General features: G+C 48.8%; 1 protein-coding gene across 1 annotated transcript in view; it reads left to right on the top strand.

Annotated features, from left to right (window-relative positions):
• Cdcp1 (CUB domain containing protein 1) overlaps window positions 1-16,721 on the top strand; it is a 19,765-nt gene extending 3,044 nt beyond the window's left edge. Inside the window, exons 2-9 of the mRNA XM_013030267.1 lie at window positions 5,480-5,689; window positions 6,310-6,675; window positions 7,623-7,991; window positions 10,000-10,221; window positions 11,624-11,998; window positions 13,078-13,443; window positions 14,418-14,505; window positions 15,881-16,721. Coding sequence (XP_012885721.1) covers window positions 5,480-5,689; window positions 6,310-6,675; window positions 7,623-7,991; window positions 10,000-10,221; window positions 11,624-11,998; window positions 13,078-13,443; window positions 14,418-14,505; window positions 15,881-16,316 — 2,432 coding nt within the window. The 3' untranslated portion in view covers window positions 16,317-16,721. The remainder of the gene's footprint in view (window positions 1-5,479; window positions 5,690-6,309; window positions 6,676-7,622; window positions 7,992-9,999; window positions 10,222-11,623; window positions 11,999-13,077; window positions 13,444-14,417; window positions 14,506-15,880) is intronic.
• Window positions 16,722-17,636: the final 915 nt, after the last annotated feature.

Here is a 17,636-nt window from a genome sequence, read left to right as displayed (position 1 = left end):
ACAGCACCACTTTCCTGCTTTTTTCTTTTTGCTTATGTGGTGCTGAGGAATCGAACCCAGGGCCTCGAGCATGCAAGGCAAGCGCTCTACCACTGAGTCACCTTCCCAGCCCCTGCCTTTTCTTTTTATGTTTCATTTTGTGCCGATCTTGGGGCTTGAACTCAGGGCCTGGGCATACGGCCCTGAGCTTTTGTGCTCAAGACTGTATCTACTACTTGAGCCACAGCTCCACCTCGGGCTTTTTGGTAGTTCATTGGAGAGAAGGGTCTCATCAACTTTCCTGCCCAAGCTGGCTTGGAACCCTGATCCTTAGATCTCAGCTTCCTGTGTAGCTGGGATTATAAGCGGGAAACCACTGGTGCCCAGCAGGGAATGTGCTTTTTAGTGGGGTGTGTAGAAGACCCCTTATTTTCAAGAATGCAACACTAGTCAGATCAAGTCATAACTTGGTTAAAATCGCAAGTTGAAGTGGCTCACACCTGTCATCCCAGGAAGCGGAGATCTGAAGATCATGGTTCAAAGCCAGCCCGGGCAGGAAAGTCTGTGAGACTCTGATCTCTAATGAACCACCAGAAAACCGAAAGTGGCGCTGTGGCTCAAGCGGTAGAGTGCTCATCTTGAGCTGAAGAGCTGAGGGACAGCGCCCAGGCCCCAAGTTCAAGCCCCACCACTGACAAAAAAAGAATTCAAGCAGGTTTGGCTTTCCATGAGTCACTGAGACACCGATGGGGGGGATCAATGACCCCATTCTTGCTGTCTTCTGTTTCTGCCTCTTTTAACAGTGTGAGTAGACAGAAAAAAATGAGGCGTGTGTGTGTCAGAGAGAGAGAGCTCAGATTCCAGCTGCCTTCCGTTTTCTGGAATGCATACTTAGCACCTGGCACCTGGGGCGGGGTAAAGGGATTGTGGGGGGGGGATGAGTCCAGCAGATGAGTCCCACCTTCCCCGACACCCCAACAACCCACACATTGGCCTGACCTGAGTCACGCAGCCCTCTCTGCTGCCGCTCACTGAGCTGTGCTCCGGGCTTAGCTGTCAGCCCTGGGGTGTGTGTCCACCCCAGATGCTGCCAGGCTGGATGAGATGGCACCCCACCCACAGACCTGCTCTTTTGGGGGGGGCAAGGGGGTTCTCATGTCTTAGCAATGTAGAGGAAGCTCAAAACAATTGTGAAGCGAGAGCTGAGCGTTAGTGGCTCACGCCTGTCATGCTTGCTACTCAGGAGGCTGAGGTCGGAGGATCGCAGTTCAAGGCCAGCCTGGACAGGAAAGTCCGTGAGACTTTTTGTTGTTGTTGTTGTTCCAGTCCTGGAGCTTGATCTCAGGGCCTGGGCGCTGTCCCTGAGCCTTTCTACTTCAAGGCGAGCGCTCTACCACTTGAGCCACGGCACCACTTCTGGTTTTCTGGTGGTTCATTGGAGATCTGAGTCTCCCAGACTTTTCCTGCCTGGGCTGGCTTTGAACAGCAATCCTCCAGATCTCAGCCTCTTGAGGAGCTAGGATAACAGGGGTGAGCCACCGGCACCCAGATTTACTTGTGTTTTTGCCTAGCATTGCTGACAGGGCTGTGAGAGACAAGAGTTGTTTGGTTTTGTGTTTTGCAGGCTGAGGTAGAGACGTGGAGCATGAAGTTTGCCTGTTAGAGGAATTCCATGATTGAGGGTCAGGATAGATGGAGACCCCCCAGAGGTGCACAGCCTCCCTGGTTAACAAAGGGTCAGCACCTTTAATTACCCTTCAGAATTATAAAAACATTATCCTGCAATCAAACCATTTCAAACTACTTAACCAAGCCTTGTAATTAGCCCATCGGACTCTCCCAGACAGCCAACAACCGTCTAGACACGCAGGGCCACCTTTTATTATTTGGTGGTGGTGGTGGTGATGGTGATGGTGTGTGTGTGTGTGTGTGTGTGTGTGTGTGTGTGTGTGTGAACCTAGCATACGGGCGCTATCCCTTAGCATTTTTCCTGCTCAAGGCTGGCGTTCTACCACTTGAGCCACGCTTTGGCTTCCAACGTTTCTCGGGTTCATTGAAGGTAAGAGTCGTATGCACTTTTCTGGCCTCTCTGGCTTCAAACTGAGATTCTGGGAAAGTTGGTGAGACTCTTTTTTTTTTTTTCCCAGCGGTCCTGAGACTTGAACTCAGGGCCTGGATGTTGTCCCTGGGCCTCTTTGTGCTCAAGGCTAGCGCTCTACCGCTTGGAGGCACAGAAGGCAATTCTGGCCATTTCTGAGTAGTTTATTGGAGATAAGAATCTCACAGCCATTCCTGCCAGGTGTGGCTACAAACTGGGATTCTTAGATCTCAACCTCCTGAGTAGCTAGGGTGACAGGCATGAGCCATTGGTACCTGGTTTGTGACTCTCAATACAAGACACCTCCAAAAAAAGAGCCGGAAGTGGAGCTGTGGCTCAAATGGTGGCTGAAGTTTATCATCCTAGCTCCTCAGGAGGCTGAGATTTGAGGATCATGGTTCAAAGCCAACGCGGGTAGGAAAGTCAAGTGAAACACTTATCTCCAGTGAACCACCAAACAAGCCAGAAGTGGAGCTGTGGTTCAAGTGGTAGAGCACCAGCCTTGAGCAAAAGAAGCTCAAGGATTGCTGGGAAGGTGGTTTAGTGGTAGAGTACTTGCCTAGCATGCATGAATCCCTGGGGTCGATTCCTCAGTATCACATACACAGAAAAAGTTGGGAGTGGGCTGGGAAGGTGGCTCAGTGGTAGAGCACTTGCAAGCCTGAGGCCCTGGGTTCGATTCCTCAGCACCACATAAGCAAAAAGAAAAAAGCCGGAAGTGGTGCTGTGGCTCAAGTGGTAGAGTGCTAGCCCTGAGCTGAAGCGCTGAGGGACAGTACCCAGGCCCAGAGTTCAAGCCCCACGACCGGACCCCAAAAAAAAAAAAGAAAAAGAAAAAGTTGGGAGTGGTACTGTGGCTCAGGTGGTAGAGTGCTAGCCTTGAGCAAAAGAAGCTCAGGGACAGTGCCGAGGCCCTGAGTTCAAGTCCTAGGATTGGCAAAAAAAAAAAAAGAAAGAAAGAAAGAAAAAACCTCAGGGATAATGTCCCGGGCCCTGAATTCAAGCCCAAGGACCAACACACACACACACACACACACACACACACACACACATTTCCTTGTAGCCAAAGAACCCACCAGACAGGTTTGTAGCCGCTTAAATGTTGTTCTCAATTAGATGAAAGATGTAAGCAGGGATACCCAGCATGCTCTGAGAACTGCTTCTCTCCTTGGAACCCTGAGACTGAATTCTAAGTCCAAAGCTGGACCAGGCCAACTGGGTGAAACCAGAGCTAATGCTGGAGCTGAGCCTGGCTGGGCTCCAGCTGTTAATCCTTGATAAACGGAACTGGCCTAGAAGAGGTTGGAGATCTTAAACACTTGAGCCTTGGGTTCAGTCTGGCTGGCCACTTCTTATCTGGTCAGAACACAAATGACACCTGGCACTCTGGGGATCAGGGGAAGGGCTGAGTTCTGAGGACTGTGGGTTGAAGTCAGCCTGGGTTTTTGAGAGTTCATCTCCATGAAAAGAGAGAGAGAGAGGAAAGAAAGAAAGAAAAGAAGGAAGGAAGGAAGGAAGGAAGGAAGGGAGGGAGGAAAAATATGAGAAAGAAAACCATAGAGCCCATCTCTAACCAGCAAAAAGTCAGGCTGGAGGCATGGTTCAAGTGGTAGAGCACCAGCCAAACAAACAGCCAAGCCTTTCCTCCTAGACGTGGTCTTAAAAAGTACACGAGGGAACAGCAGTGACCAAACATTTCAAATTCCAGGGATCTTTTGATTTTAAGCTACACTCCCAGATGCATTTGAAATGAAGCAAGATGTACAGATTTCCACCAAAGCACCTTGTCCCACCCCCCCCACCCTCCACCCCCATTGGACCATTTTAAACAAGGTTTTGGGGGGGGGTTGTTTTGTTTGTATACACACACACACACACACACACACACACACACATACATATATATATCCCGGAGATATTCTGGCAGGCAAGCAGATTGGAAATTTTTTTTTTTAATTCTATCGTGATTTACCTTGTGGATGAGAACACACCATTTTCAATGGGGGAAAAAAAAAAAAAGGTGTTTGTGGTTGCTCCTGGAATTCCTGGGCAGGATTAGATTTGCTTTTCATTCCTTACTTATCAAGCCCTGGGGCTTACAGGGAAGATCTGACTCTGTCTCTTCATCATGACTGGACAGGTTTTGGACAGGGTGTGTGTGTGTGTGTGTGTGTGTGTGTGTGTGTGTGTGTGTGGACAGGTTTTGGACAGGGTGTGTGGGGGGGGGGAATTCCTTTTGCTTCTGCTTTTGTTTCCTACGCTATGATTTGGAGTTGCCCAGAAATAAGGTAGCCGAGAAGGAACTACCAGAGGAAGCAGACAGGCCTGTGATAGGGTGAATAAGAATGAATATGAGGTTAAAACCAGTGGGAATTCCCACTGGAAGCCGGATGAATGAATATGGAGAGACAGAATCCAGGCAGGGGGAACTAGAGAGTTTGGTGACTCAGAAATCCAGCCTGGCTTAGTCCTGGAAATCCACAGAGTCAAGGCTCCTTTGATCTTCCCTCAGCTTGGAGGACCGCCCCCCCCAAAAAAATACCACATCAAAATTCAGATCAGTGACAGGGCTGGGCTCCGGTGGCTCACGCCTGTCATCCTAGCTACTTTGGAAGCTGAGATCTGAGGATCATGGTTCAAAGCCAGCCCGGGCAGGAAAGTCCATGAGACTCTAGTCTCCAGTGAACCACCAAAAAAGTAGAACGTAGAACTGTGGCTCCAAGTGGTAGAACGTTAGCCTGGAGCTAAAGAGCTCGAGGACACAGCACCCAGGCCCTGAGAGTTCAAACCCCAGAACCCCCTTCTTCCCCCCACCCCACTTCAAACAAGAGACAGGCATCCTTGGCCGGTTCTATCCTGGCTCAGGGTCATTGGGAAGCTCAAAGGTGTTGATCTGTATACCCTGCCCATTCTCAGACCAGGAGGGGAAGAGACAAAGGTATTAGGTACACCAGATGTGGAAAACACAGCTGGAATGCTCACATCATGTCCCCTCCCTTCCTTCCTTCTTTCCTTCCTTCCTTCCTTCCTTCCTTCCTTCCTTCCTTCCTTCCTTCCTTCCTTCCTTCCTTCCTTCCTTCCTCCATTCTTCTCTCTCTCTCCCTCCTCCTCTTTCCCCTCCCTCCTATCCATCCATCCTTTCCTTCCTTCCTTCCTTCCTTCCTTCCTTCCTTCCTTCCTTCCTCCATTCTTTCTCTCCCTCCCTTCCTTCCCTCCCTTCCTTCCCTCCCTCCTCCCCTCCCTCCTTCTCTCTCTCTCCCTCCTCCTCTTTCCCCTCCCTCCTATCCATCCATCCTTCCTCTCTCTTTCCCTTATTCCCTTCCTGCCTGCCTTCCCTCTGCTTCCTCTTCCTTCTTTCATCTTTCCTTTCCTTCCCCCCCCCTTTTTTCCTCTCTCCTTCAGAGGCTTCTGAGATCGTGGTCCCGCCGGGGAGTGGCATGACCGTTCTCATAAAGCAGGGGACCCCAACTGCGGCTGGGAGACCCTGCTACATCATCGTGGCTCGTAGGCAGGTGACCATGTTGCTCGTCAAACCTGGAGAAAAAGTCTCGATCGTCTTCAGCTGCCCGGATCCAGAGAGGTACTTTGTTCTGGAGATCCAGAAAAACATCGGTGAGTTCCTGCCGAGAAACTTGCACAGGATCTGTTCTAAACCCCTCTCCCTGTTCTTGGGTTACCATCCCAATGTTGGGCATGAATTCATTTGTTTAAGCTTGAAGAGAGCCTTGTGCACCTGTCATCCTAGCTACTCAGCAGGCTGAGATCTGAGGATCACGGTTCAAAGCCAGCTTGGGCAGGAAAGTCCATGAGACTCTTTTCTCCAAGGAACCACCAAAAGCCAGAAGTGGTGCTGTGGCTCAAATATAGAGTGTTAGCCCTGAGTTTAAAAAATAAATAAGAATTCAGGGACAACACCCAGGCCCCGAGTTCAAGCTTTAGAACTGATACAAAAATTAAAATGTTAACCAGGCACCTGTGGCTCACGCCTGTCATCTCAGCTTACTCAGGAGGCTGAGATCTGAGGCTCGTGGTTCAAAGCCAGCCCAGGCAGGAAAGTCTGTGAGACTCTTCTCTCCCATGAATCACCCGAAAACCAGAAGTGGTGCTATGGCTCAAAGTGGTAGAGCGCTCGCCTTGGGAGAAAATGCTCAGGGCTAGAGTCTAGGGTGTGAGTTCAAGTCCTGCAACTGACAATCAAATAAAAGTAAAATGCTTTTGTGGCTGCTTTGCAGATTGCATGTCAGGCCTGTGTCCTTTGGGGGAGGTTCGACTTCAGCCCCCGACATCAGAATTACCCAGACTCAACAGAACTTTCATCTGGGATGTGAAAGCCCATAAGAGCGTGGGCCTGGAGCTGCAGTTTCCCCTGCCCCGACTGAGACAGATCGCGCCCGGCGAGAAGTGTCAAGATGGGACCTCTTACTCCATCAGCGGCCGCATCGATGCCACCGTGGTCCAAATCGGAACCTTCTGTAGTAACGGCACCGTGTCCCGGATCAAGACACAAGAGGGTGTGAAAGTGGCCTTGCACCTGCCTTGGTTCCTCTCCAGAAACACCTCTGGTTTCAACATCACCAATCGATCATCGTCTATAAAACGTGAGCACACTCTCCCCTCCCCTCCCCTCCTCTCTTCTCCCCTCCCCTCTGCAGAATGAAGCTTTCACAGCTTCAGATCATCAGGATTCTTGGGCTGGGATGATAATAATGTCAGAACTTCTGACTGGGCACTGGTGGCTCACGCCTGTCATCCTAGCTACTCAGGAGGCTGAGATCTGAGGATCGTGGTTCAAAGCCAGCCCTGGGCAGGAAAGTCCAGGAGACTTTTATCTCCAGTGAAGCACCGGAAAACTCCAGAAGTGGAGCTGTGGCTCTGTGGTAGAGCGATCACCTTGAGCAAAAAGAGCTCAGGGGAAAATTTTTTTCTTTTTTGGGGGTAGAGGGATGACTCATTGGAGATAAGAGTGTCATGGACTTTATCTCCTCAGCCTGGTTTTGAACCATGATCCTCAAGATTTCAGCCTCTTGAGTAGCTACGATGATAGATGTGGAGCCATTGGTACCCAATTTGAAATCTTCCTTCCTTTCTTCCTTCCTTCCTTCCTTCCTTCCTTCCTTCCTTCCTTCCTTCCTCTCTCTCTCTCCCTCTCTCCCTCTCTCTCTTTCTTTACTTCTTTTTCTTTCTTTCTTTTTTCCTGTCCCGGGGCTTGAACTCTGGGCCTGGGCACTGTCCCTGCGCCTCTCTGTGCTCAAGGCGAGCACTCTACCAAGTTGAGCCAAAGCACCACTTCCGGTTTTCTGGTGGTTCACTGGAGATCAGAGTCTCACCGGACTTTTCTGCCTGGGGTTGGCTTTGAACCGTGATCCTTCAGATCTCAGCCTCTTGAGTAGCCAGGATGACAAGGGTGAGCCACTGGCACCCATCTTTTTTTTTTCCCCCTAACATACCAACCCCTCAGCCACAGATAACCAAGAATCATCATTTCTTCTCCCCTCCCCCCCCGACCTTTTCTTTCTCTTTTCTGGTCTGGGTTCCATCTCCGCAGGCCTGTGCATCATCGAATCTGTGTTTGAGGGTGAGGGCTCAGCTACCTTGATGTCTGCCAATTACCCGGAAGCCTTTCCTGAGGACGAGCTGATGACCTGGCAGTTTGTCATCCCTGCCCACCTGCGGGCCAGTGTCTCCTTCCTCAACTTCAGCGTCTCCAACTGCGAGCGGAAGGAGGAGCGTGTGGAATACTATATTCCCGGATCCACCACCAACCCGGAGGTGTTCAAGCTGGGGGATAAACAGCCTGGGAACATGGCAGGAAACTTCAATCTCTCCCTCCAGGGCTGTGATCAAGATGCCCAAAGCCCTGGCATCCTCAGGCTACAGTTTCAAGTTTTGGTCCAACATCCACAGAATGAAAGCAGTAAGTGAGCCCTGCTTGTCTACCCCCCCAACCCCCCCCCCTTCTCTGGTGTCCATCCTAGGACTTGAACTCAGGGCCTGGGCACTGTCCCTGAACTCTTTTGCTCAAGGGTAGTGCTCAACCACTTTGAGCCACAGCTCCACTTCAGGTTTTTCTGGGGGTTCATTGGAGATAAGAGTCTCAAGGATTTTCCTTGCCCAGGCTGGCTTTGAACTACGGTCCCCAGATCTCAGGCTCCTGAGGTAGACAGGATTATAGGCAGGAGCTACCTGGCTCGGGCACTCCTCCATTCTTCTCCCCTTCCCCTCCTTACTTCCTTCTCTGCTTCCCAGCTATTTTGCCTGGGGGAGGTACCTGTTTCTTACCTGTGATCGCCTGAGCATTTAGACTTTGGACACTGAACACACTGAACACAATCTCGGAAGTAAGTTGCTAGGCAGTGAAGCCAGGCTTAGTGGTGAACACCTGGCATACAATTGTTGGGTTGTTTTTTTTTTTTTAGTACAATAAGAAAATAGTATAGCTGGAGGCGAGGCTCACGCCTATCATCCTAGCTACTCAGAAGGCTGAGATCTGGAGGATTTGGGTTCAAAGGCAGCCCCAGGCAGAGAAATCCATGCAGATTCTTTACCTCCCATTGGTGAGCCCCAAAACAGAACTGGAGAGATGATCCAAGCCGTTGCATGCCAGCCTCCGGCAAGGAAAAAAAAGGTATCTAAAGAACCACACCTTGAGCAATAAAGCAAAGTGAGAATGTAAGGACCTGAGTTCAAGGCTGAGTACTGGCGCGCGCTCACACACACACACACACACACACACACTCATAAAAGCCACTGCAAGATGGGCCTAGAATGAAAATTGTATGGAGGAAGAACTAGGGTGAGGTCATATCACCCCCGGGGTACAATCGTTAGGGTGGCACTCTCTTGGAGGTACCTTCACCTGGTTACGTAAGAACTGGGTCATCCTGTAACTCTGCCCACCGGGTTCTTCACCCTGAGGGAGTAGTGTGGAGGTGGGCGTGACTTCCGGAACCTGAAATCTATGAAGAATGAAGGATGGAATCTAACCAATGCCCTTGAATGAGGGCTTTTATGAGGCTCTGTCCAGAAGATCTCTCTCTCTCTCTTTCTCGCTCTCTCTGTCTCTCTCTGTCTCTCTGTCAGTCTGTCTGTCTGTCTCTCTCATTTATTTCCGTGCTGAGACTTGCTGGGTACTGTTCCTGAGCTCTTTTACTCCAATGTCACTTTGAGCCACAGCACCACTTCCCGTTTTCTAGTGGTTTATTGGAGATCAGAGTCTCACAGACTTTCCTGCCCCGGGCTGGCTTTGAACTGCGATCCTCAGATCTCAGCCTCCTGAGTAGCTAGGATGACAGATGTGAGCCACCAGTACCTGGAGTCCTTAATTTTTTTTTTTCATTTTTCTTTCTTCCTCTTCTTTTTGGTTGTGTTTTGCTTCGTTGGTTGGTTGGTTGTCAGTCCTGGAGTTAGAACTCGAAGCCTTTCAAGAGTGCTACCACTTGAGCAATACCTCCAGCCCTTTTTCACTTTATTTTCCAGTTAGGGACTTTTGCTTTTGCCTAGATTGAACTCAAGTCACCAGCCTCCTATCTCTGCCTTCCTAGTAGCTAGAATGACTGGTTTGTGTCACTACGCCCAGCCTTTTAAGTATGTTATTTCTTTTTCTTTTTCTTTTTTCTTTTGGTTGGTTGTGGGGCTTGAACTCTGGGCCTGGATGCTGCCCCTGAGCTCTTCAGCTCAAGGCGAGCGCTCTACCACTTGAGCCACAGCGCCACTTCCTGTTTCCTGGTGGTTCATTGGAGATAAGAGTCCCAAGGACTTTCCTACCAGGGCTGGCTTCAATCCATGATCTGCAGATCTCAGTGTCCTTAGTTAGCTAGGATGATAGCCACCAGCCCCCCGAATATTTGTCTTTATTATTTCAAGTCAACACTTCGGTTTGTGGCTACATCTCATCTTGACTCATATCTGTTTTGTGGTTTCAGATAAAACCTACGTGATTGACCTGAGCCAAGAACGAAGCATGTCACTCACCATTGAGCCCCGACACCTCAAACATGGCCGCAAGTTTGTCCCTGGCTGTTTTGTGTGTCTAGAATCTCGGACCTGCAGTACCAATGTCACCCTGACAGCGGGCTCCAAACACACCATATCTTTCCTTTGTGATGACCTGACTCGTTTGTGGGTGAACGCAGAGAAAACTATAAGTATGTCCAACCCCAGTGCTCTGGTCTCTTCCCTCTGCCCCTGACTCTTTTTCTTGGGGTGTCATAGGTAGATTATAAATCATCTGATGTGAGCTGGGGGATCAGTGGTTCATGCCTGTCACCCTTGTTACTCAGGAGGCTGAAATCTGAGGATTGTGATTCAGGGCCATCCCAGGCAGGAAAGTCTGTGAAACTCTTTATCTACAATGAACCACCTGAAAACTGGAAGTGGAGTTGTGGCTCAAAGTGGTAGCACGCTGACCTTGAGCGAAATGCTCAGAGACAGCGCCCAGGCTCTGAGTTCAAACCCCATGACTGACAAAAAAATAAATGAAGTCAATCATCTGATGTGCAATGCCCATCCAGGGCCGAAAAGCAAGATCAACAAGAGAGCAGCAGAGAAGATATCAGTGTGTTTATTTCCTTAGGATCAGCCTCAATTGAAATAATACACTCCAGAGATTACCACAGGTGGCGAACACCTGTAATCCTAGTTATTTAGGAGGCTGAGATCAGATGATCAGCTCAACGCAAGCGCTCTACCACTTGAGTCACAGCGCCACTTCTGGTTTTCTGGAGGTTTATTGGAGATAAGGGTCTCACAGACATTCCTTCCCAGGCTGGCTTTGAACCACGATCCTCGGATCTCAGCCTCCGGAGTAGCTACAAATCTTTTTCTTATCTCAAAGCAGTGCCTCTTTTCCTGAGAAGAGCCAAGCAATCAGGCCAAAGCAGGAACTTTTTGTCCCCCAAATCCTGGGGCTTGAACTCAGGGCCTGGGCACTGTCCCTGAGCTTCTTTTGCTCAAGGCTAGCTTATATACCACTTCAGCCACAATGCCACTTCTTGTTCTGAGGAATCAAACCTAGGGCTTCATGCATGCTAGACAAGCACTCTGCCACTGAGCCACCTGCCCAGACGGCAGACACTTTTAAGCAATACACTGATAGAAAAGACAGTTTTTCTCCTAATCCCTTGGCTTTTTCTCTCAAGGCTGGTGCTCTTCCACTTGCACCACACCTCTACTTCTGGTTTCTTTTGGGTAGTGTAGTAGAGATAAGAGTCTCCCAGACTTTCTCACCCTGGTTGACTTTGAACTACAATCCTCATATCTCAGCGTTCTGAATAGCCTGGATTACAGGCGTGACCTACAGCACCTGGTTCAACCAGAGCCTATCTCTCTCCTCACTGCTCATAGAAGTTTGTCTCCCAGGTTAGTGAAGAACAAGTAAGTTCCAGCAGGAGGGAAAAACACTAATTCAGGAAGATGCCAGAAGAGGGAGAATGGAGAACAAAATTCAAAGCAGGGCAGCCTGAGGCTGACTTGAGAAAGTAGGGATGGGGCGGGCTGAAGTTGCTCCGATCTCTTCTGTATTTGAGTCCCACACACCTTCTGTTCCAGGCTGCCTGGACCCCCGATATTGCTACAAGAGATCCTATTCTCTGCGGGTACCTGGCTACATCCTTCAACTACCAGTAGAGCTGCGTGACTTCTCGTGGAAGCTGCTGGTACCCAAGGACCAGCTCAGCCTGGTAATAGTGCCAGCCCAGAAGCTCCAGCAACACACACAAGAGAGAGTCTGCAACACAAGCTACAGCTATCTTGTGGGCAGTAGCACGGGCAGCCATGACTTTGGTTACTTCTGTCTTGGAGGTTCCATTGAGCGGATCCTGGTGAAGGAGAACAGCTCCGTGACCCTGCGTACATTTACCTCTAGCTTCCTGCAAGATGTCTCCAGACAGAGCCTCACTGTGTCCTTCATCCCAAACTTGAAAGGTAAGAGAGGGCATCCTCCACCTCCCTCTTCCCCACCTCCACCCCCTCCCATCCCCACCGTGGCCTTCCTCCTTTGAGCAAGGGGCTACATCTTAGGAGCCCCTTAATTAAGTGGTGAATTTGGAGAGGAGATTAGCACAAGAGATTAGTTTCCTTCCTTCCTTCCTTCCTTCCTTCCTTCCTTCCTTCCTCCCTCTCTCTCCCTCTCTCTCTCTTTCTTTTTTATTTTGTCCATTGTGGGGCTTGAACTCAGGGCCTGGGCGCTGCCCCTGAGCTCTTTCTACTCAAGGCTAGCACTCTACCACCTTGAGCCACTTCCGGTTTTCTGGTGGTTCATTGGAGAGATAAGAGTCTTCTGGATTTTGCTGCCTGGGCTGGCTTTGAACCACGATCCTCAGATCTCAGTCTCCTGAGTAGCTAGGATGACAGGTGTGAGCCACCAGTACCCAGCTTTTTTTTTTCCTTTTTAGTGTAAATATTATACAACATATACAATATATTATATTAAATATAATATATAATACAGCATAATACAGAATCTATTATAATGTACATTACACATAATTTATTATTATATCATATATAGCATATATAATATATAATAACATGTAATAATGTACAATGTATAATAATAAAATATATATGCGCACATATATGTGTACATATAAATATGGATATATATATACACACACATATGTCTACATCTATATATGTATTGTTCTAAAGGTGATATACAGAGAGCTTACAGTTTCATAAGTCAGAAAATGAGTATCTTTCTTTTCTTTTCTTTTTTCAGTCCTGGGGCTTGAACTCAGGGCCTGGGCACTGTCCCTGAGCTCTTTTGCTCCAGGCTAGCTCTCTACCACTTGAGCCACAGCACCACTTCCAGTTTTGGAGTGGTTGATCGGAGATCAGAGTCTCATGGGGACTTTTCTGCCCGTGCTGGCTTTGAACTATGATCCTCAGCTCCTCCTGCGTAGCTAGGATGACAGGCAGAACCATTGGCACCCAATGAGTACATTTCTCTTTTGGACAGTGTCACCCCTTCCATCACTCCGTCTTTCCTCCTTTTTCTACAGAAGAAGGCATTTTCACAGTGACCCCAGATACTACAAGTAAAGTGTACCTGCGGACTCCTAACTGGGATCGAGGCATGCCAGCTCTCTCCTCGGTATCCTGGAACATCAGTGTGCCTCGTGAGCAGGAAGCCTATCTGACCTTCTACCGGGAGCGGTCAGGTGTGGTGTGCCAGTCTGGCCGTGCATACATGATCATCCAGGAGCAGCAGAGCCAGGCCGAGGAAATCTTCAGCTTGGAAGATGATATCCTCCCCAAACCTAGATGCTACCATCACAGCTTTTGGGTCAATATCTCTAACTGTAGCCCTGCGAGCAGCAAGCAGCTCAATCTCCTCTTCTGGGTGACTCTTACCCCAAGGACTCTAGGTAAGGAGCGTTAGGATCTTTCAGAGATGACAAAGGAGAGAAAAATTGGCATCGGAAGCCCTAGAGGTAGAGCTCAAGTGGTAGAGCATCAGCCTTGAGCAAAACAAGAAGAAAGAAAAAGAAAAAGCTAAGGAAGAGTAAGAGACCCTGAGTTCAAGCCCCAGTACTGGCAAAAATGAACAAATAAAATAAGCCATCAAAACCCTCCCCTCCCAAAAAGAGATAGAATGATAGATTGAGTGGTAGAGCATCTAACTAGCCAGTGTGATGCCCAGCGTTCAATTTCTGACTTAAAAAAGAAAAGAAGTAGCAGAAGAAAAGACACTGGTGGCTCACGCCTGTCATCCTAGCTACTCAGGAGGCTGAGATCTGAGGATGGTGGTTTGAAGCCAACCTGGGAAGGAAAGTCCATGAGACTCTTATCTCCAATGAGCCACCAAGAAACCAGAAATGGGGCTGTAGCTTAAAGTGGTAGAGCGCTAGCCTTGAGCACAAAAGCTCAGGGACAGTGTCCAGGCCCTGAGTTCAAGCCCCAACACGGGCCAAAACCAAAACAAAAACAGAAGATTTAAAGAAAGTCAGTCAGACAAGACACTGCATGGAGTTTTTCACGTCTACCCCCAAATATCTAAAGTGCTAGCCAGGTGCTTTCCATAGCTTATTGGAGGACAAGACAGTTCAACCCTCTCCCTGCAGGGAGAGGCTTCCTTACAATATGGCCATCCTAGAAACATTAAGATATCTTGCAGGTGGACACCAGTGGCGTGCATCTGTCATTCTAGCTACTCAGCAAGCTGAGATCTGAGGATTGCAGTTTGAAGCTAGTGTGTGTGTGTGTGTGTGTGTGTGTGTGTGTATGTGTGTGTGTAGAGGGGAAATGGCTGGCGGTGGCCATCTTGGAGACTCCTGGAGTTTCAGCCTGGTGCTAATCCTCGCTCATTTCCTCATCGCTGTCTCCGTGTCTCTGCTCATAGACCTGCCAGTGATCATCATCGCCGTGGTCGGAGGTGGAGTTGTGTTGCTCACTGTCCTTCTACTCATTATTTGCTTGTTGAAGAAAAAGTAAGTGGACTGTCTTCTCTCACTGGCTATGGCTGGTTCGATCATACAGACCAGATAGGTTGTTAATGACTCACTTTTCCTCTCTAGCTTCTGCATCCCCTGCTCCCCACCCCGCCATGCCCCCCCCCAAAGATTTTGTTGTTGTTGTTGTTGTTGTTGGTCATGGGACTTGAACTCTGGGCCTGGGCACTGTCCCTCAGCTCTTCAGCTCAAGGTGAGCGCTCTACCACTTGAGCTATAGCGCCACTTCCAGTCTTCTGGTGGTTCATTGGAGATATGAGTCTCACAGATTTTCCTGCCCTGGCTGCCTTCGAACCACAGTCTTCAGATCTCAGCCTCCTGAGTAGCTAGGATGACAGGTGTGAACCACCAGCATCTGGCCCAAAGATGAATGTTTCAGATTGCCAGAAGTGAACCCTGGTGCTTGTGACTCATACTTGTTATCCTGGCAGGTTCAGGGCAGCAAGATGGGAGCTTTAGTGGGGACACACAAGACACTGTGGGAGCAAAATTAGATACTAGGGAGTGTCCATGATAGGCGTCAAGCAGGAATCTTGGGAACTGGTCATTGTGGCCAGAAAGTCTGAATTTATAAGCAACAGTACCATTATTTGTATCTCATTCTCCCAAAAAAATACCAGGAATCCAGTCCACAGTGAGTGAAGTACCAGCCTGTATCACACGGTCCATTCTGCTAATTTGGATAATGGTCTCCACTCTCGATTGTCATTATTGCCCGCTGTTGGGATCAGAGAACAGAAAACTTAGTTGTCCAAGACAAGAGAACGCTTATGTCCAGTCATCTGTGAGTGCAGACCCAGAATTAATTAATTAGTTAATTAATTAATTCTGGCAGTACCCAGCCAGAATTAATACAGTTAATTAATACAGTTATTAAACAACTCTGGCAGCATATCCTGAGGGTTTTTTTTGTTTTTGTGGTGGGTTTTTTTTTGATTGTGGGGCTTGAACTCAGGACCTAAACACTGTCCCTGAGCTCTTCAGCTCAAGGCTAGCACTCTACCACTTAGAGCCACAGCGCCACTTCCTGTTTTCTGGGGGTTCATTGGAGATGAGAGTCTCATGGACTTTCCTACCCAGGCTGGCTTTGAACCATGATCCTCAGATCTCAGCCTCCTGGGTCACTAGGATGACAGGGGTGAGCCATGCAGGGCCCCAGCATATCCTGAATTTTGTCATCATTCTGCGTCTTTCCTATGTTAGTAATTTCTACTAATGAGGAGTTTCACAGTGTCCAACTCTAGCAGGAAATGAAGAATCGAACCCAGGACTTCCTGCATGCTAGGCACGTATCCTACCACAAAGCCCCCTCCCCAGCCCCTCTCATCTTTCTTGTATCCTTTGTGACACACAGGAAAAAGCAGCTCAACAAAGGTCCGGTGGTGGGAATCTACAATGGCCACATCAACACCCAGATGCCCAGACAGCCGAGAAAGTTCCCGAAAGGTCGGGCAGACAATGACTCCCACGTGTACGCCGTCATCGATGACTGCATGGTGTATGGGCATTTGCTACAGGAAGGATCGAATGGGTCCTTTCTCCGACCGGAAGTGGACACCTACCGTCCTTTCCAGGGCCCAATGGGGGACTGCCCCCCATCTCCACCTCCCATAGGCTCCAGGGCCCCAACTACAAAGTTGAGCAACGATGAAGCTCTCCCTTGTGCCCCTCCAGAGTCGGAAAGTGAACCTTATACCTTTTCACATCCTCATCCACATGACGGAAGCCAAAGAGACACAGATATACCTTTGCTGGAGACCCAACAGCCCGAAAAACCAGCAGCAGAATAACTTTAGCATCCTTCTAGAGACTTTGCGGAGATATACAGCGCCAAGAGATCCCCTTAACCAGAACCTCCTCCAAGAAAAGGGATCGAATAGGGGAAGAGGGAAGAAGGGATCCTGAGTGCCACGAACTTCCAATTATCTAGTGGACTTGCTCTGGTCACGAAGCAGAAGCGATGGATTTTGGCTGGGGTTAGTGTCTGGTCATGAGGGTTCATGGCTGTGTGAATTCTAAACCTGGCTCGTGTTGTGGAGTAGATGTGTTGACAGGAGAGAGATTTGCACGGTCTAGCACGGGGCAGCCCTAAGCCCTGGGTTCAGCTCATTTGTCACCTTGAAGTGACAATTTGTGCATGTGTTTGTGTGTGCGCATGCACATGCATCCTGGGGCTTGAACTCGGGGCCCAGATACTGTCCCTGAGCTTTTTTGTTTTCGTTTTTTTTTTTTTTTTGCACAAGGCTAGCATTCTACCACTTGAGCCACAGCGCCATTTCCAGTTTTCTGAGTGGCTTATTGGAGATAAGAGTTGTCATGGACTTTCCTACCCGGGCTGGCTTTGAACTGTGATCCTCAGATCTCAGCCTCCTGAGTAGCTAGGATGACAGGCGGGAGCCACCAGCATCTGTGTTCATTGGCATAAATGTAAGCCAGTCCAGCTCAGCGTGATGCATCTCTGATGCTGTGGCCAGTGTTCAGAGGGGGACAGTCAACCGAGATCCTAAATCTATCAGTCCATCTTAGAGAATCGGTTCCTATGGGTCACCAATACTTAGCTGGAAATAATTTATTGAATGTACATATTTTTAGCTAGCCTTTTGTTTGTTTCCTATGCTTTTTTAAATAAACAGATTTACAAATCAACTGTGGATTGGATTATTTGAATGCTCTTATGGTTTCCTGTTCTTTAGAGTCCTCGGTTCTATGACCATTATTCTTTTTCTTCTTTTTTTTTTTTTGTCAGCTGTGGGACTTGAACTCAGGGCTGTCCTGAGTTTGTTTGTTTGTTTGTTTTTGCTCAAGGCGAGTACTCTACCACTTTGAGCCACAGCACCACTTGCAGATTTCTGGTGTTTCATTGAAGGTAAGAGTCACACCAGGACTTTTCTTGCTCAGGCTGACTTCGAACCCTGATCCTCAGATCTCAGCCTCCTGAGTAGCTAGGATGACTGGAGTGAGCCACCAGTGCCTGGCTTTCTCTGGCCATTTCTCATGACATGCTCCCCACGGGAGATGTTTGTTGCTGTCTTATTCACCCTTTCCTTGGCTTATCCTACGGAAAGCTGCACTTGGACTCAAACTTCTCGATTCATTTGCTACCACCCAGT

This window comes from Dipodomys ordii, unplaced genomic scaffold, assembly GCF_000151885.1.
Source record: "Dipodomys ordii isolate 6190 unplaced genomic scaffold, Dord_2.0 Scaffold128, whole genome shotgun sequence".
Taxonomy (NCBI): domain Eukaryota; kingdom Metazoa; phylum Chordata; class Mammalia; order Rodentia; family Heteromyidae; genus Dipodomys; species Dipodomys ordii.
This window is presented reverse-complemented; position numbering and strand designations above follow the sequence as displayed.